We start from the raw sequence: 20,778 nt of genomic DNA on the forward strand, positions 1-20,778 counted from the left end.
TGGAAGTTGCGCTTTAGATGCCTTCACAAGTCAGGCGGAGGGCTCCAGTTTTCTCTGGCCAAGTCATGCGCCGTGATATGTGTGACGGCTATGTTGCACAACATTGCAGCTAAGGCTGGGGTGGCATTGCTTGAACCGGAGGACGTTGAGGACGATGACGATGAGGAAGATCGGTGTGAGGACGGCCTCCCTCATAACTACGCGGCTGATTTTCATGCGCGTCGAATAGTGATTGAGACTTTTTTTTAACCCCCTCCACCCTCCCTCATGTCACTAAACATTCCCCGTCAACGTGACCAATCCCCACCATATCCCAGCCTTTTGCCTGCTCCTTTGCTTGTTTATTATAATTTTTTTTATTTCTTTATTTTTTTTTTTTTTTCATTTATTTTATTTCGTTATTATTTTTTTTTTTTAATTTGTTTAATTTAATTTAATTAATTTTTTACATTATTTTATGCTACGTTTTATGAGTAGCCTATGTCAGTCTGCACAAATCCCCCCACTTTCTCTCACACATTTTGAGTGCCCTGCCTGCGCAAACATTTTCTGGACTGTCCCGTTTTATTTTGGCCATTTTAACATCTTTATTAATAAATTAATTAATAATCTTTATTAATTACCAAACTAAGAACATAAAGGCGCAATGCGTTTTAATAAAACGCATCCAATATACGGAATGTCCGATGGTGACGCCACTGAGGCTATAGCTGACGATGCTCTTAGCGTCCTACGAGTACCTACGAGCACCCCTGGAGTACTCGTTAGCTACGAGCGTTTTCAAGACGTTCGTTCCCTACGATGCTTTCGGGAAACGCGGTGAAAACTCTACGATGCCCTTTCGACGCACTTCACGATCCACTTAGGCTAACGACGCTTTCGGGAAACGGGGCCCTGGTTCCAACGGTCATGACGTAATGTTGATGTGAGGTTGTGATAGGCTACATGAGCTGAGTATTGTGGTTTATTTAGAAAATTGACCGGATGCCCTTTGGCTTTTACTTTTTCACTTACTGCCCGGCTCGATCTGCTCTGTTGAAATTGACGCGGTTCAGCAACGGCTCGCGTCAAAAATAGAAGTGCTACGGAATGATAGCGGCTTCTGGGACGCTGCTGAGATGTTCCGCAGCGCGCCCGGTGGAAATGGTTTCATTGATTAGAGTGGCAGCGATCAGCAGCAGTGACCGCGGCGCTTACGTCCCCAGTTGAAATCAGGCGTAAGGGCGCGAGAGTTGTAACTGCTGAACCAGGCTTGTGACTAACATGCGAAAAGGTAAACGCCAAAACGCGTTAGTTAATCAGATGAGACAACGGGACAATGCGGGGGTGGGGGCACACTCCATGAACCTGTCCGGCTGCGGTTACAATTCAAGAATGAGAGGTAGAAGAAGAGGCATTTGAACATTTGAAGAAAAGAAACAGATGTAGCCTACCACCCGTAGGAGCTGGCTGGCTATCATGTTGCGGAGCCTCTGTACGTTTTTAGCCTATTTCGATCGATAGCACTGTGTGTGTGCATATAGCAGCTAACCCCGTTCGCATAATACTGTTCGGATACCATGTCCAAACTTAATTTAACTTCATTAATTGAAGTGAGATTCATGAATGAAGGCCGTAACGGCGTGAAACATTGGTCTCCGTGTGAGCGGGTGAATGCAGGCTGAGGGCTAGCCTAAATGTTCGCCTTAGATTTTGGATGTTCAGTGTAGGCTAACCCAGAGTCAATCATGTTTTCAGGAGATGGCTGTCAGTTCACTTCGGCTCCATGTCATTTCTCTGACGCTCCATTGTTCCGAACTCACGGTCGTATGTTGACTCCTCCGGCGGCGGTGCTGCGGGAGGAGTCCAGCCGAGTACAACCGAGAGGTCGGAACAATGGAGCGTCAGAGAAATTACATGGAGCCGATGTGAACTGACAGCTGTCGCGCACACGGATACGCAATCCCTTTCTCCTTCATGTAGCGTTTCAATCTGGACTTCAGAGTCAAAGCCAAAGTTCCTGTCCCCAATTCCTTCTCCACCATGGCCGAGTTAACCCCCACTACGAGTCTTTGTTGTGGAAGTACCAGAGAGTCGGAGAACCCGACACATAATATCAGAGAATATCCCCGTCAGTTCGGTTGCAGTGCAATGAATGAATAAAGATCGTATACACGTCAGAAGAGAAAATAATGCATTACCTTGGCCTAATCCGTCAGTTGACACCTGAAGGTTCCTCTTGATCGGAGCGAGATACAGGACTTTCTCCTCCAGTTCCGGTGTCCACGTCCGCATAGCGGAGTCAGGGTGGATGGCTTGAAAGTCCTGTGCAATCTTAAACACACACAAACATAATATACCAATATAAATCCCGACCAAGGGGAACGGGAGCCTCTGAGGCGGGGACTTATTCTTCAGGCCCGTATTACAGAAACTTTCTTTTACAGAAACTTTATCTTAAAGATCCCATGCCATGCTATTTTATGGATGCTTTAATATAGGTATTAGTGGGCCACAAACACAGTATTCAAAGACGTCCCCGAAATTCAGCCGTGGTGCAGAGTTACAGCCACTCCGAACCAGTCGCACATTGAGCTTCCCCCAAACGCGCTGTTTCGGTGGGCGTGTCAAGGCAGGTCAAGGAGGGGGGTGGGGGTGTGGCCCTGAGCAGCTTGTAGCCACAGTACCATGCGCTCTGGTTACGGTGGGCGTGTCAAGGCAGGTCAAGGAGGGGGGTGGGGGTGTGGCCCTGAGCAGCTTGTAGCCACAGTACCACGTGCTCTGTTTACGGTGGTCGGTGGATGTATCGCAATGGCTCGTAGAAACCCATATTATACATAGATGTCTATATAATATAATATATAATATATATTATCACCTGGCCCTGAGCAGCTTGTAGCCACGGTACCATGCGCTCTGTTTACGGTGGATGTATCACAATGGCTCTTAGAAACCCATATTATACATAGATATCTATATCATATAATATATATTATCACCTGGCCCTGAGCAGCTTGTAGCCACGGTACCATGCGCTGTTTACGGTGGATGTATCGCAATGGCTCTTAGAAACCCATATTATACATAGATATCTATATCATATAATATATAATATATATTATCACGGCTAAAAGCTGTGTGAGCCTCCAGACGATAGGCTATTATGAATCTCAAACGACCGCGTCTTCTTCAGATTGATGTGGAAGTGGAAGAACCAGAGACGTCGGAGAACCCGACGAAGTCCTTTGTGATTCATTATATCGTCTGGAGGTGCACACAGCTTTTGGCCGTGATAATGTGTATTATTTGATATAGATATCTATGTATTATATGATATTATTTAGATGTAGAGCCCCAGGACTGTAACGCAAGTGTTGAACACTTCCTTGTTATTTGGATAACCGTTCTGCTGTTGGTGTGATGGCGCATAACACGTCGGACTCTCGTCTCTGGTATTTCTACAACGAGACTCGTAGTGGGGGTTATCTCAGCCATGGCTGAGAATGAATTGGGGGAAAGGAACTTTGGCTTTGACTCCCTGAAGTACATGAACCACGACATGGAGGAGAAGGGGATTGTTGGCCGCGAATGTATCCCGCTTGAGCCCTGCTTCCCGCCGCCTCGGCAGCAGTCAGCGCTAATCACCGCCTCCTGAAGCCGAGGCGGTGGTCCATCGGCAGCGAGGCTCCGGCGGGAGACGACCGCGGTCAACAATCCCTTTCTCCTCCATGTCGTGGTTCATGCCTACTTCAGGGAGTCAAAGCCAAAGTTCCTTTCCCCCAATTCATTCTCAAGCATGGCTGAGATAACCCCCACTACGAGTCTCGTTGTAGAAATACCAGAGACGAGAGTCCGACGTGTTATGCGCCATCACACCAACAGCAGAACGGTTATCCAAATAACAAGGAAGTGTAGGCCTACAACACTTGCGTTACAGTCCTGGAGCTCTATATCTAAATGATATCATATAATACATAGATATCTATATCAAATAATACATATTATCACGGCCAAAAGCTGTGTGCACGTCCAGACGATATAATGAATCACAAAGGACTTCGTCGGGTTCTCCGACGTCTCTGGTTCTTCCACTTCCACATCAATCTGTAGTAGACAGAACCGCTCGCTGCCTGCTGCCTGCTGCCGGCGCGAGGCACCACCGCCCGGCTGCCCGCTGCCGGGCGGTGGTGCTTCGCGGCGGTGGTGCCTCGCGGCAACCGGCGGCAGGCAGCATGTCGCAGTTCATGTACTTCGATGTCGTTCTGCCATTGCATTCAAAATTCTGTAACTAGTCTGTTACTACGAACTATAAGCAACTACCGTACACGTATTAGCATTTAGCACTAGCTCAATCACGACTCCTTCAGAATTCTTGTGGGTGGTTACGAACCAACCAAGTGGGCAGGGCCATGAATAACAGTTTGACAACGCTACGTCACAGTGTCACCTTATCCAGATCGGCTCATTTCTTCTGCCTTTTTCCTTTCATTGCCTATTGCATTCAGCAGACAAACTGCATAGATTCAAACTTACCACAGCTCACAAACTTATTCAGACCTATGTTATTTAACAAACAATAGGAAAAATGTGATTTTAATGGCATGGGCTCTTAAAGGAAAGAAACACTGCAGGCCTATGTTTCTTTCCTTAAGATAAAACAGAAAATAGTAAAAAAGAAAACCAACCTTAATGAGTTTTTCCCCTGGATCTCGCCCCTTTGCCAGTCCATGTAAAAAGACAGTTCAAAGAAAGTCAAAGCTTTATATATTCTTATCAGCCCAGTGTCTGAGTTTAAGTAATCCAGTGACTGGGTTATTGCAACCCAGTTCATTTGACCCAACCTGACCCAACTAGTAACTCAGCAGCTGGGTAGAACTTAGATACCCAACATGAGTAAAAGTAACCCAATAAAATGACTCAGCAGTGTCAACCCATCGGTTGGGTTGATATATTAACCCAGCATTTCTTAGAGTGTATTAGCGTTTGTGCAGATCACTGACTTACGGCCGCTACAACAGATTCCACCAGAAAGCTTTACTGTGGTAAGATGGCGGCCTATGGTGACGTTCTAGACGCCGCCGTAGGGCATCTATTTCATATATATATGGCAACGTCACCTAAGTGTAACCTTGTAATGATTCCATACTTGTGCGCAAAATGCCACACAAGCTAACGTAAAGTTATGGTGAACATATAAGGATCATTGGACATATTTATATCATCTTTCACGGATGTTCGCCAACCTTACCGTGGATTTGAAGATTTTGGCATGGTCTTGTGGATGTTTCTCACGGGGATGATGTGCCATGTTGGACGTGTTTGCCGCTTTGCAAGGCACTTTCCGCTTGCAGCGTTTGCAAGTCGGCATTCCATCTAGAAAACTTTGCTGTCTTCATCCTTTAGATAGCCGAAAAATTCCCACACTACAGACCTGGTCCGTTTTGGTGGCCTAAATAGTGGAGATGCGTCCTCTCCTTCTGCAATTTCTTGTTCGCCTGGATTCATAATTACTGACCCGTTATGAACCACTTTCTGCTCCAACAGGTAAGCTAGGTACAATCGCTTTTTTTAACCTTTTCTCTCCTCCAACAGGTAAGCTAGTTGCAATCGCTATTCTTTCTCTTTTTTATCTCTGCTAGCGTTTTCTCTTCTTGGCTGCTGTGTGCATAATGTTGTTGTAACGGACAGTGCAACACTGAGCTGGTTGGTGCTTTTTTACAAACAAAGGTCCACGTGAGAGGGGACCGTTGATTTTCAAGTTAGGAGTCATATTTCAGTGGTGTTGTGTCAATGCTTTATTATTTTGTGTGGTGTGGGCTGCCTGGGCATACCGTGTTAAATTTAGTGCAACGTTTTAATGACAATGTCGCTCACCAGACTCCCCACAATGACAGTGCGCATTTACCATGCAATCTCGCGGCTATACCGCGACACAGTATTACATGAAAAAACGTACGGTTGACATTCGTGGCCTTTTCATATCGCGATATACCATTTTACGGTATATCGTTACATCCCTAGTTAGGACTGGTCCTTATTCGGCCTGACCAGTTCTGGCTGGTTAGGACTGGTCCTGACTCCGCCTGGATAGTTCTGTCTGGCTAGGACTGGTCCTGACTCCTCCTGACTAGTTCTGTCTGGTTAAGACTGGTCCTGACTCCTCCTGAGTTCTGTCTGCTTCTGACTAGTTCTGTCTGCTTATGACTGTCCCTTTCTTCTCCTGCCTAGTTCTGTCTGGTTACGGCTGGTCCTTACTCCTCCAGACTAGTTATGTATGGTCAGGACTAGTCCTGACTCCTACTGACTAGTTCTTTCTAGTTAGGACTGCTTCTGTATGGTTAAGACTGGTTCTGTCTCCTCCTGACCAGTTCGGTCTGGTTAAGACTGGTTAAGACTGGTCCTGACTCCTCCTGACCAATTTTGTCTGTTTAAGACTGGTTTGTTGGAGCCATAACCGAAATATGGCAATAATGGAATGGAAATAATAATAATTTATATAACGATGGTGAAATTGAGTTTGTATTCTGTCCGTCACTTCTATTATTGCATTCATTCAGCTAACGAAGGAATTTAATAAACCTGCGGGAATGTGACACAAACGAGAGTGAGAGGGGGAAGCGGGACAGTTTTTTGACCGCAAATGTTTGTTGAAAAGTATAGTTATCAAGACAAATCATTTTTGTTTGAAGCTTTATTTAATGATGCATTTTTGTTTAAACTTCGAATCAGCTTTACTTTGACTTTGGATTGCGCGTTGTCTTCCCCGCTCCTATAGTGACTTCTAATCTCGGCAAAAAGCCACTATACTGGTCCTGACTCCTCCTTAGGCCCCGTCCACACGAAGCCGATTTCATGGCGAAACCGCAAAGGTCTTGTACGGTTCGGCCTTCCGTCCACACGAAGCCGGCGAATCCGCTGACCGAAACCGTAAACCGTAAACTGAAACCGTAAACCATGACGTCATCGTCCCATCCCTCGACCCTCTAGCCAATGACTGTTAAGCCCAAGGAGTCTCAACCCTTTATGCGCATGCTCGCCTCTTCTTATTTATTTTTCTTCTGGATTTCTGTAGCAGAAGCAGCGCCACTTATGGGCCTGGAATGTGTACTACAGCGTTTCTACAGATCTACCCAGTTTCGCTTGACTCCGTCTTTACGGAGATACTCCGAAACCGGATAGATCGAACCGTAACCGTTTCGCCCGTTTCGACTTAGTTTTACCTTATGATTTCTTCTGTCTTGTTAACATTGGTTCTGAATCTTCCTGACTAGTTTTTCCTGGTCAAGACTGGTCCTGACTCCTCCTGACTAGGACTGTCTGGCTAGGACTGCTTTTGTTTGGTTAAGATTAGTCCTGACTCCTCCTGAGTAGTTTTGCCTGGTTAGGACTGCTTCTGTCTGGTTAAGAGGGGATGTCTATGTTCCCCGGGTCCAATGAGACTGGGGAACATAGGACCTTTTTTTTTTAAAAAGGGTCCTATGTTCCCCGGTCTGTTACTTTTTCCACCATTACTGCCAAATTCCGGCCGAGATAACCACCACCATTGCATGTCTTTACCTTTTGTGGAAGAGGGAGGGACGTCGGAGAACCCGCGGCAGTCTATTCATGATATTGTAATGACCACAGAAGAGGCAGTGAATGAACTATTGATTAGACAGAGATTTATTAGATAGGCCTACCTAATAAACCGTTGGAACACACAAGACCGGAAACCATAGTAACGCCGGTAAACAAACCCTGAGAAGCCCAATCCCTACAAGAGCTCCCCGCGCTACGGCCATCCGGAGGCGCACAGAGCTTTTGGCCGTGATATTATCTATTCAATTATATTATATTATATACTATTATATATAGAGCTACGGGAGTCGCAAACGGCAACAATCACTTTCTCCTCCATACTGCAGTTCACCCCGGACTGCACTAGTGTTGGCTCGTTCGTTCGCGAACCGGTTCGAATGAACGAGTCTTTAGGACGAACGAAGCGAACCGGTTCGTTTCTCTCGTTCGTTCGTTCGTCTCGTTCACCATTCGATTCACCAGAAACTCGACTGAACGAACGAACAAGTTTCCGGTAGCACCATCTCCACTGAGTCTGACTGACAGCTGAGAACCGTGCAATGGAGTGCATTCCATGATGCGATTTACCGCTACTGGAAACCAGGCTGAACGAACAAACGATTTGCGAACGAGTCCTCCCAGTTCAGTCGAGTTTCCGGTAGCACTGAGTCTGACTGACTCAGCTGAGAATGGCGTGCATTCCATGATGCGATTCACCGCTACCGGAAACTAGGCTGATTCGCGAACGACTCCTCCACCGAGTTTCCGGTGAATCGATTCACCGGAAACTCGACTGAACTGGGAGGAGTCGTTCGTGAATCGTTTGTTCGTTCAGCCTGGTTTCCGGTAGCGGTAAATCGCATCATGGAATGGACGCCATTGCACGGTTCTCAGCTGAGTCAGTCAGACTCGACGGAACGAATGAACGATTCACGAACGACTCCTCTTGGCAAACTGAATCACGTGAACTGGGTCACATAAACAAATCATTAAATCCACCACTAGACTGCACTGCACGAGTTGGCCGGTTGAACGCTGATTGGCTGTTACGTTACACATGTCACTCAGTGGCCACGCTGCTGAACGCTCATTGGCTGTCATCACGCGAATGTCGTGGCAAAGTTTAAATAATTTTAAAGATTGATAGATTGCGGGGAACATAGGACCCTTTACCCAGAAAAGGGTCCTATGTTCCCCCCAACAGTGGGGAGCATAAGACCCTTTTTCCGAAAAAGGGGGAACATAGGACCTTAAAAATAAATAAATAAAAGGGTCCTATGGGACCATAGGACCAGGGGAACATAGGGATGACCCTGTTACGAGTGGTTCTGACTCCTCCTGACTAGTTATGTCTGGTTACGACTGGTCCTGACTTCTCCTGAGTAGTTCTGTCTGGTTACGACTGGTCCTGACTCCTCCTGACTGCCACCGCTATGTATTGCCAGATATTGCATCAGCAGGTTTGAAAGCATCACATATTCTATACAACACTGCAGTTCTCTATCATGAGGCCGCCTGTGCTCGCTTTCTGTTGAGAACTTAATCATTAAAAGTACAAAAATTGATTACTGAAAGGACAAAGATTGTTAAAAAAGGGAAAGATTATTTTATGATTTTATTGCAAAAATATATTTTTGTTAAGACACTAAAAAAGACATCAACACAAACAATACAGTCTCAAAACAGTCTCAAAACAAACCAATAGAACAACAACAGTAAAGTATTTTTTCTGTGCTTTCAACCAATCACATAAACAGTTGTTTACAACTTCACATGTGAACTTTTGATATCAGGGTAACAGTCACTGTTGCAATAGGGAAACTGTAACTGTCGCCTGTTTCTGAATGCTTTAAAAAGCGTGAGTTAAAGTATCACATTTCCGAGGGTAGAGTGATCATGTACCCTAAGGGTTTGACTTCCTGAGAAGCTGATGGACTCGAGGGGCATTGAAGAATACCAACGCTGTGCTAAACTTCTCTAAGCCATATGCACATCAGTGCAAATGCACCATTTATTCTGTTAAAGTTAACTTGTTTGTTACCTTTTATTTTGTTATAGTTAACTTGTTTTATGTTATGGTTACCTTGTATTCTGTTGAAGTTAACTTTTATGTTGTTAATGTACCTTAAACAAGTAGATATTTTTGTGCTAGTGTGCATATTCCATTTCAGATATCAGATATTGCTTTAGAATAGTCGCTGGAATTCAATACAAATGTGCTAAACCGTTCAATGTATCTCATGTGACTGATGACACCGTTGGTCACAAGAGCTTATTGTACAAATCCTTTTGGGGGGTCATGAGGAAGTTGTAAATTCTAAAGAGCAAATAGTGAAGTCAACCAGATATTTTCAGTCATTCGAAGAGAACTTTTGTGTGAGTGCTCAGACTTCATGATAGGTTTGAGGTGATGTTCCAGGGTAGCGGTGTAAGTCCTGATTGAGTATAACATCACCTAAACGACTTCACAATTCGTGGCTGTGATGTTGCATGAATCACATCAAGATTAGAACAGCTCTATAGTAAAGGGTCAGAGCAAAAGCATTTGGAATGCGCTGAACGTAATCAGGTTTCCCCATGTTATTTCACACTGGTTTTTCAACTAAACACAATATTGGTGAGAATTTGGAAGAGACAAATCAACCCACTTTCCAAATCAGTTTTTTACTTAACAGTATTTCTGTAGACATCCCTCATCTTACTCTGAAGTGCGGGTCATCTTGTCGAATTCTAATTCCACCCCCTCATAACTTAACAAATAACGCAAAATCAGAACAAGAAATATCGTAATATCAAGGTGTTAGTTAACAAGAACCATCGTGATACCAAGACGCATGTGCTTACATTTTAGATCATACAATTGTGCTGCCAATCAGTTGTGCCTTTGTATCCGAAGGTTGGGTCAGACCTTTTCGGTTGATTTGAAGCAGAATCGTCTGCTGTGATATCAATTGGTTGAAAGTGACCAGCCGCAGACACAAATCGATGCAGAAACCATCCGGCTATACGGCAGACATGACAAATAAGGTGCAACGAAAACCAGTTCCAACACAGATGCTGTCAGACATTCTTGTTATTGCCTGTAGAAAGTGTTGGCAAACAGAAATACACAGAACACAAGGGTGCCATTGTGGCAGAGTGGTTGAGCCTGGGAGGAGTTTGTTGTGCTTAAATGGTCAGAGGCACTTATACAGGTGTACTGCTTCCCTTGTTATCCCGCATGCTGTTGAAAACTTTAAATGTTTGTGTCAGGGAAGAACTAAAGAGCAAACTTTGTACTTAGATGAAAGTAAACTACTTGAAAGAGCACACACATCTTTGAAATGCAAGAATACAGTGTGTGTGCGGGATAGCTATCGGTTAGCATCACTGTACATTCCTGATTAAATGGTACACTGCTAATGTGTCAATAGCCAAACAATCTTCTGAGCCAAAAATGTAGCTCACTGTAGCAACTTACCCTGCCTGCATGTCAACAGGATAGGTTAATGCAAGTAGGAAGACCCCAAATACAAGTATGAAGGCCCTAAATACAAGTATTAAGTTGATGCAAATAGGGCAACATTATCAACATGGATTTGGTTTCAAAATGTTTTTGAGATTCTGAATGATATTTTGCTCATTGGACATCGCCTCTTGTGCAATTTAAATATGCAACCCCAATTTTATGTTCAGTTCAACCAAAACTTTTGTTAACCATCGTTACATTTTACCAATCTTTCTATCTGTAGCGGATTTGCTCTAGTCTACTGTCATCAGGATAACAGCTAAATATGAACCAAATCCAAAAATCAAATGTGCGTCATATATTGCGGGGACGTAGCAACCAGCTGACCGTTATTATATGAGAGTTGAACCATCCTTGAAACACCAAGGATGGTTTGGTTGATAGAAACTGGAAGTGAACATCTCATGAATGTGTTTACATTCTTCTTCTGTGGTTTATAGTCCTCCTCATTCACTGTCCTGTCCATCTCTTACAAAACTATCATTGCAATCTCTTCTTCCCGCTTGGGTTGCAGCCGGTAGCAAATGATTGTATAACCAAGAACAATATTAGTATGTAAATACGCAAAGAGAATATATATTTTAAAGCTATGGTCTGGTAAACACAGCTGTGAAATGGAGCGATGAAGAACTGGGAAGCAGCACCAGAGAGGAGTTAAGCCAGGACCAGTGACATCATGATATTATATCATACAGTTATCACATGACAGAATAATAATATATACTGAACATTGCTACATCGTAACCCCAAGCAGCAACAATTATAGTGGCTTGATTGCACAGCTGTGGAACATTCCAAGTAAGATTTCCTACCGCCAATCAGATTGCAACAATACCCTATATATATTTATGTTGTTGCCATTTAGCACAATTCTGACAAGGTCTTTTATTTTTGATGTCTAGGAATTCCACCTCTGCGGTTTGAAATAGATAATCGTTTTCCAGACTTATAATATCAAAGACGATCCTGGAAGCTCCTTGCAGCCAAACGCGATGACTACATTGTATTGTGTCTCTCTGGGCCGGTCTGGCAATAAGTAAAATCAAGGGTGCTCCTATATGGTCTTTACTCCTCTGAGATGCAATATCAATTGTTAATAAACAGTAGATGTAAATACACTGCTCCCTGCTTTGAATATATAATACATTATATACATAGAAGACATTTAAACTGAGTTGCTGGGCAAGTCATACAGAGTGCAATAGGATCAAGTGGAGGTACTTCTTTTTAATGTTGCTTTTCTTTAAAGTGATATTTTCAAATAAATAAAATCATTATTGTTCAATATCTGCCTGAAATGATCCACCCCAGGGACGGTCCCTTCGCCTCTGAAAAACGTGGCTGTGCAGTGGAGGAAAAGGTGAGGGAGTTGGAAGGTTCAGAAGGTGGTGGGTGGATAACTGAGGATTAAGTACTTGTACCCAGATGTTGGTCTTGTGTCCCAGACCCCAGAACCTTCTGCTAGGTCCAGGGTGGGCTGAAGTTCCATTAGAGTTTGATTGTTTGACGTTCTTTAAGAGTTGAGAACCAGAGCAAAAAGTTCTGTTTCTTGTACAATTCCCTTCTGGTTTGACTGGGCGTTCTGAAGCTTTGCATGGGGCATGCCTTCGTTTTACAGAACGGTTGAGCTAAACAAGGACAGATAACTTGGAATGAGTATAATTTTTGTGTTTTAAAGTAACAGATGGAGTGGTCCCAACTGTGTACTGGTGACAGTAGAAGGATCCCGCTGCAGAAGGTTCCTTTATGAAAGTCTCTCCATTTGCTCAGAGTTTCTACATTCCACTGGCAAACCGGCGATGGTTCGCATCTGAGCATCCCAAGTGCAGTAGTGTTGTTCAACCCGATGCCTTGCATCTACTCTTCAAAGCCCTACTCAGTATTCATTGCCATAATGTCCTATTATACCCGCATTGCTCTTTGTGTGATATTGTTGTATTGTGCTTGCAATAGCGTCTAAATCGGTGTGGTATTGCAGTGCTTACAGTTGGTTGACCAGTGTTTGGGCAAGACCCAAAAACGAGCTAAAGCAGAGGATCTAATAAGAATAAAAAGTGAACTCCTATTTTCGGATGGAAGTCCACTTGAGGAATAACAACCTGCAGCATCGGATAAGGTACACCCTGCTAGATGCAGACAGTCACCGTAGTCTTGTTCCTTTTGTGTAAAACAGTTTCAAACCATCTGAATCTAGTTGTAGAAGGGCGTTCTGCAGTCCAGAGGTCTGAGTGGTGGTCCAGGTGCCGCTCAGGTCAGCTCCAACTCATCGGCGTCATTCTGAGAAGAGTTTTCTCGGTTTGGTAACAAGCAATCAACAAATTCAATACTGATTCCCCTAGAACTAACCGATCCAGATTCAATAGAACACACAATCCTCTTGTTGGAAAAGATCCTGCTTTTACGTTTATCTACTGAAAGCGCTCAAAGTCAAACTAGGTCTGACCATTCCAAATCAATCCTAGTTTGTTTCTGTCAATTAGGTCCATACACGGTGTGTGAGTGTGTATGTGTGTGTGTGTCAGATGGTTACAGTGGTCTTGTTGATGATGTGAACTCTCATCTCCTGGATATTGGTGATGATTTTTTTCTGATGTCCAGCAAGGTTGACGCCTACTTGTCTCAAGTCCCTATGGAACACACAAAAACAGCAAATCAAACATTTTATATCGTTCAATTCAATGTTTTATGCATTGAAACTCTAGAATGGGTAGCCCCGCCCATTCTGCCGGCGATTTGAGTTCGCCCTGCACAAGGGTTTGGAGAAGAGCAATACATTTCTTTCTGCTTCCGATACGTTTTTGCGAGAGCCAATCACCAAGCTGGCTTTTCCCCTTGGCGCGCTATTGGCTGGTTTAACACAATGACAACAGCGAAGCGACGGCAAGCAGCCAATCGCGTACAGAGTCAGTTGAACTATGTCAATTGATCACGCCTCTTGTGCTGGAGAAAATTATGGCAGCTTCCCCAATCCCCAGACCAACGTGCAATCTACGATTGAGCTTGGTCTGGCAATAGCCAGACTATTGAAACGCACCACTATCAAGACAAACATTTGTCTTTAGCAGGTAGTGGACTTACTCTGAGGTCATTTGTGCAACCGTCTCCAATGAGGAGAAACCCCCGTCCATAAAGAGCTCAGTGTAGCGACCCATCTTGATCGAGTCCAGCCAGTCCCCCACACTCTGGCTCAGAGTGGTATGGTCCACCTCCACACTGGCATGTTCCACCAAGAGGTTTGAAACCCTGAGGAAGGAAGGAAGGAAGGAAGGAAGGAAGGAAGGAAGGAAGGAAGGAAGGAAGGAAGGAAGGAAGGAAGGAAGGAAGGAAGGCACATTTTTCATTGTTTTGGCGCTTTCGTTTGGCAAAATAGTTAGATTGTAATTGATCTAGGTTTTAAGATTGTAATCTGTCAGCCTTAAATAATAATTATAAAATAGGTTCTTTAATTTGCTATATTTTCAATGCTATAGCAACGTCATAAGGCTTGATAGCTGACGACAAACGTAGCGGCCATTCTAAACAACAAACATGATATGGACCAATATTCATATTCATGAATACGTCGTTCTGGTTCCATTTATCCTCCAGGCTAGACCACAGTAGGTACCTAGAGCCTTCTCCATCAGAGGAAGACACCAGAACACAGAGCAAGCCTGGTGAGGCTTAACTGCACAACAGACGGTAATATAGATGATACTATCTCCTGCCCTCTGAAGGAGTACCACAACAGAGCCTTGAGCATGTCTGTGAGGGGACATCATCCTGTAGGGATCACACCCCCTAACAGACTCTCATCACTACCCGCCTCCACCAGCCGTGCACCAACCCCTCTCTTAGGGGTTGGTGCACCGCGATTGGTGATTGTTGTGAGTGTGGCCTCCTGACCTGTGGGAAGAGTTGACCAGTTTCTTCAGTGAGCTGGGGTTGCGGATCAGCTTGTCCAGCACACACACAATCTCGTCAAACTTGGGCCGCGTGCTGCGCTCCCGCTGCCAGCAGTCCATCATGAGAAGGTAAAGGGCCTCGGGGCAGTCCATGGGCCCTGGGAGACGGTAGCTCTCATCCACTGCCTTGATCACCTGCAGAGGGGACCAGAGGCGTGAGTGGGGAGCCAGCGGGGTCTGGTGCAGGGAGAGCAGGTAGATCAGTGAGGGGAAGCCAGAGGGTCCAGTGCAGACAGATCAGTGACTGGGGGGCCAGGGGGTCTGGTGCAGGGAGAGCAGGTAGATCAGTGACTGGGGGGCCAGGGGGTCTGGTGCAGGTAGATCAGTGACTGGGGGGCCAGGGGGTCTGGTGCAGGTAGATCAGTGACTGGGGGGCCAGGGGGTCTGGTGCAGGTAGATCAGTGAGGGGGGGCCAGGGGGTCTGATGCAGGGACCTGCAGGTCGATAAGTGAGGCGGCCGGCTCAACAGGTAGAGCCCCGTCAGTCCCCACTTAGACGGGGAGTTCCCTTTCTAATTACAATTGATTTGATGTGACATTTTAACATGTATAACAGTATTTAGGAGTATTGAATAGCATTGGAATGGAGAAGAGTTGTGTCTGATGCAAGCGTTCAAATTAAAAAACTGCAGAGGTTCTGAGGGCCGGATCTATGGAGTGGCGCAGAAGAAAATTCTACAAAGATTTGGTAGGAATGGAGATTTCTTTAATATATATTCTCTTTGGCCCCACTTTAGGGCAATATGGTGCCCACAATTCACTCACAGGTTTATTTGATTGGTGTTGGATATAGCTCTAGGCATCTTTTTTGGATGCAGCAAGCAGTAAGTCACCGGAACAGTATGAGTGTGGTTTGATGTAACAATTTTACTTTGAGAAGAGGGAGAGGGCTTATGAGACGAGATGTGGGCACCTAGTTCTGAGAACACAAGAACAGAATGCAGGGAATTCCACTTTCAAGACACACACACAGACACACATACACACACATAGACAGAGAGAGAGGGGGGAGGAGGAGGTAGAGAGAGGCAAGGCAAGGCAACTTTATTTATATAGCACTTTTCATACACAAGGCAGACTCAAAGTGCTTCACATATAAACATTGTCATACAATAAAATAAAATAATAGATAAGTAAAAGAAAACATATGCAAGAAATGAGTAAAATAGAAAGTGCAATGTATTTAAGAGAAAATTAAATTGAAAGTTAAAAAGTAAGTAAAATTGAAAGTGCAATGTATTTAAGATCAGATCAACAGACTCTCTGGAACCCAAGTCGGGACTACAACCCGACCTAAAGGAACTTGGTCCTTTCTCTGGAACTCCAATCCAGATTCTAGGACTCTAACCCAGACAGAACTTGGACACAACCTCAGGACTCTAACCCTTATACAAAAAAACTCAGGACTCTAACCCTTATACAAATACTAACTCAGGACTCTAACCCTTATACAAATACAAACTCAGGACTCTAACCCTTACACAAATACAAACTCAGGACTCTAACCCTTATACAAACAAACAAACTCAGGACTCTAACCCTTATACAACCTTTCTCTCTGGTATCAGATCATGTATTTTTCTGGTAAAAATAGAAAATAAAGGGGAAGTTAAAAAGGCATTTTAGTAAAATAAAGGTAAAGTAATTAAGATTTAGCAGAAAGCTAAAGCAAACATAAAAGTCTTCAATCTTGTTTTAAAGGTGCTCAGAGTTGGGGCAAGTCTTAAATCCTCAGGGAGTTTATTCCAGCTATTTGTTGCATAGTAACTAAATCCTGATTTCGTGTTTCGATAATGAACAGATTGGTCTCAGAAGATCTTAGTGTTCTAGAAGGCTTATGTAGTGGAAGCATATCAGTTAAATATTTTGGGCCTAAACCATGTAGGGATTTATAGGTTAGCAACATGATTTTAAAATCAATTCTCTGACCTACAGGAAGCCAATGTAACGATTTAAGAATTGGTGTAATATGTTCAAATCTTTTGGTCTTTGTTAAAACTCTAGCAGCAGCATTCTGAACAAGCTGAAGCTTCCTTAGAGTTTGTTTTGGGAGACCTGTAAGGAAACCATTGCAGTAATCAAGCTTACTAGTGATAAAGGCATGTACAAGTTTTTGTAAGTCTTCGGTGGACATGAGCCCTCTAAGTCTTGCTACATTTTTAAGGTGATAATATGCAGATTTTGTAACTGATTTGATGTGACTTTCGAAATGTAAATCAGAACCCATGATAACCCCTAGATTTCTGGCTTTGATTGAGGTTTTCAGGGACAGAGAGTGAAGGTGTTGGGTTACTTTAAGCCTTTCCGTTTTAGCACCAAATACAATTATCTCTGTTTTATCCTCATTTAGCTGAAGGAAATTTCGGCACATCCAGTCTTTCACTTGCTCAATGCACTGGCACAGCAGATCTATGGGCCGATAGTCATTTGGTGATAGCGATACATAGATTTGCATGTCATCAGCATAGCAATGATGGTCAATATTGTTATGATGCATGATTTGCCCTAGTGGGAGCATGTAGATGTTGAATAAAGAGGGTCCTAAGATCGAAACTTGTGGGACTCCACATATCACGTTGGTTGATTCTGATACAAAGTCGCCAATGGAAACAAAGTAGTTCCTATTTTGTAGGTAGGATCTGAACCAATTTAAGACTGTGCCTGAAAGCCCCACCCAGTTTTCTAACCTGTCCAAAAGTATTGTATGGTCTACAGTGTCGAATGCAGCACTGAGGTCTAGTAGCATTAGTATTGAGGTTTTGCCAGAATCTGTGTTAAGACGGATGTCGTTTACAACTTTAATGAGGGCGGTCTCAGTGCTGTGCAGGGGTCGAAATCCTGATTGGAAGGTGTCATAACAACCATTTGATGCCAGGAAGTGATTAAGTTGCTGGAGAAAAAATTTGCAGAGTATGTGGGTGGCCTATAAATGATTAATAGGAGAACTCTGGGGGAGCATTTCAATACAGCACAAAGGTATTCGAATGATGAAAAATCACCAAATAACATCTGTTTCCCCTGAAAAACATTTTTAAATATAACAGCAACCCCTCCACCTCTTTTTCCAGATCTACATGCATCAAAAAAGTTATAGTTGGGAGGAGCTGTCTCTATCAGAACGGTTGCACTGTTATTTTGTTCCAGCCATGTTTCAGTTAAAAACATAAAATCCAGTTTAGAGGTGGTAATAAAATTATTAACTAAAAATGATTTGTTATTAAGAGACCTAACATTAAGTAGACCCATCCTGATGGTGTTGTTGATAGGCTTTAAGGTTGTTTTTGGTTTGGAGGTAATATGTATGAGATTTGTGAGGTTAGCAGTGTGTCTAAGTTTCCCTTTGTTTACTCTCTTAGTGGTTACAGCAGGAATGCAAAAGTTGCCATGTTTTGACATAGGCAACCTTGGGTTCAGCAGATTATGCGAAACGTCCTTTATACTTTGTCTACGGCTGAACCCTTTTTTGTCTCAGTAATACTCAGGACTACTATCAGTACAGGGGGCGGGGGGCTTGGGCTCCCTCCGCTTTGGTGTTATCAGCCTGTGGGCTTGACCTGGCGATGCTATCATTGACACAGATGCAAGTTTGATGCCAACATATTCCAGTTTCTTAAATTCAGCTGGAAAATCGCAAAGGGAGGAGACAGTGGAGCTGGACTTGTTGTTGTGGCTATGGGAGAGATGAGGCTGGAGGTCATTGTCGATGGGAGAGTGCAGAGGAGGGGGGTGGCCGTTCCTCGCCAAGCCAGCATCAGCGATGGGGAAGGCACAGTGTTGATGGCGTCGGGCGGGCTGTTGTCTCTCTTCAAGGTCTGTGGGCTGTCTGCTATCTGTGTGTCAGATAGTGGCAGAGTAGATGTGTGGGGGAGGCTGTAGTCTCGCTTCTTCTCAAACTGTGCTCTGATTGTGGCCTGTGCGTCAGACAATGGAGATTTGTGGGAAAGCGAGAAGAGAAGATTGTCCTTCAACAGTTTTGAGCCTAACCTGTTTGGGTGTAGGCCATCTGCTCTGAAAAGATATTTGCGCCCCCAGAATAAGTTGAAATTGTCAATAAAGCCCCTTCCTCTTTCATTGCAGACTCTGTAAAGCCATGTATTCAGTGCAAGTAGACGACTGAATCTGTTTATTCCCCTGTCAACTGCTGGTATGGGTCCACTGATGAATGACTTGATGTGTATTTTGTCCAGTGTATCCAATAGATCAGTGTAATCCCTCTTCAGAAGTTCTGACTGTTCTCTTTGAATATCATTAAATCCTGCATGCACAATAATCTGTGAGATTTTGGGGTTTTCCAATATGATTTTGGCTAGTTTATGGTTGATATCACTAACCATTCCATATGGGAAGTTGCATGTTTTGATCTTCTTACCGGTTATATCCTTGATGGTTGAGTCTCCTATAATTAGAGTGTCTGGTTCTTCTGCTTTCTCTGAGATGGGCCCTTGTTGGACGGTGGCAGACACATGCGCAGCCCGCCTCCGTGGCGACTGGTTGTTCCATGTCTGTCCGTACCGTCTGTCCGGACACATTTCAGGTGTCAGGGGTGCACAGGTGGCCGAGGCATGCGCAGCTCGCCTCCATGGCGACTGGTTCATGTTCCGTCTCTGTCCACACTGTCCGTCCGGACGCATCTCGGGGCTCAGGGGGGCATGGCGGGCGCGTTCGTGGACTCTTGAAGTGGCAGGAACCGGTTCTTCAGTGGCAGGGTTAATTTCAGTGACGGGCTAATCCGGCTGATACATGTAACTTTAGCTTTGGGTAGTTTAGCATTTGGCGTTGAGTGATCTTGTTGATTCACTTTGGTATGTTGTTTTGGCTTAGCGCCGACTCTGTGCCAGTGAGACGCAGCTGGAACTGTCTCTCTCTTGTTCATCTTCGGGAAGGATACAGTGTAACTTTGATCATCTTGCAGTCCTTTACATTTTTCTAATGCTGCTAGTCTCGTTTCAAATAAAGCCACCGTCTGTTGCAGTTTGGTGCAGTCTGTGCATTTCCCAGTCTCCGTGCCTGAGATATCCGAGTACAGAGGCATGTTGGCGATAGGAAAGTCCAAGGCTTTTTCTGCGGTCTGATCCGGGAGTAAAAAGTGCCAAAATGTATTGTTGAATCGAGCGATGGAGGACGACGGAAAAAAACTGTATACTGTTAGTAAATAAGAACAACTTTCCATTTGTTCACTTTCTTTAATGAAAGATAGCAGTGAAATGACAATAACCAAACATGTCATGAGCAGCTAAAGGTGCTGGTATGTTTACATCTAAATAGTCATTAACTTCCGGTTCCGTTATGTGTAACAACATAGAGGTCCGTAGTGCAATATTCCCTATCTCCCCCTGAGCCTTCAACACTCTAACACAAAGGCTGATTAAAACAACAAAACAGCACCAAACGAATGGTTGGACGCACTATGCGCCACAAAAACGAGCGGAAGGCCCAACATGAACACAATGCCCACAGAACCCATCAAAGACTACCCCATAGCAAAGTCCTTATGCCAGGCAGGCACACCGGCCCTCCTGGTGGACCGGCGCAAGTCTGTCGCCGGCGGCACATCGGGTGGCGGTGGGAGAGGGGCCATAGGGGCCACAAAGCCCGGCGGTGGCGTACGAAGGACGCCCTGGGCCGGCACCACTGGCACGATAGGGGTGGGCTGCATCCCGCGCCGGGGAGAGCCTGCAGGTGGCAGTGCCGGTGGTGGAGCGGGCCCTGACTCCGTCACAGGCCTCACCGGGCCGCTCACAAGACCAGGCAGCCGCGGCGTTGCACTAAGTGCTGGTACAGCGACACGAGA

The 20,778-nt window shown here is 44.6% G+C and overlaps 1 protein-coding gene across 1 annotated transcript in view; it reads right to left on the minus strand.

Annotated features, from left to right (window-relative positions):
* Positions 1 to 9,138: 9,138 nt before the first annotated feature.
* Positions 9,139 to 20,778, minus strand: part of LOC132447843 (ephrin type-A receptor 5) — a 111,016-nt gene continuing 99,376 nt past the window's right edge. Inside the window, exons 17-20 of the mRNA XM_060038835.1 lie at positions 14,930 to 15,123; positions 14,123 to 14,287; positions 13,575 to 13,671; positions 9,139 to 13,321 (exon numbers count right to left, since the gene is read on the minus strand). Of these exons, the coding sequence (XP_059894818.1) occupies positions 13,292 to 13,321; positions 13,575 to 13,671; positions 14,123 to 14,287; positions 14,930 to 15,123 (486 nt within the window). The 3' untranslated portion in view covers positions 9,139 to 13,291. The remainder of the gene's footprint in view (positions 13,322 to 13,574; positions 13,672 to 14,122; positions 14,288 to 14,929; positions 15,124 to 20,778) is intronic.

The sequence above is a fragment of the Gadus macrocephalus genome, chromosome 19 (assembly GCF_031168955.1).
Source record: "Gadus macrocephalus chromosome 19, ASM3116895v1".
NCBI lineage: Eukaryota > Metazoa > Chordata > Actinopteri > Gadiformes > Gadidae > Gadus > Gadus macrocephalus.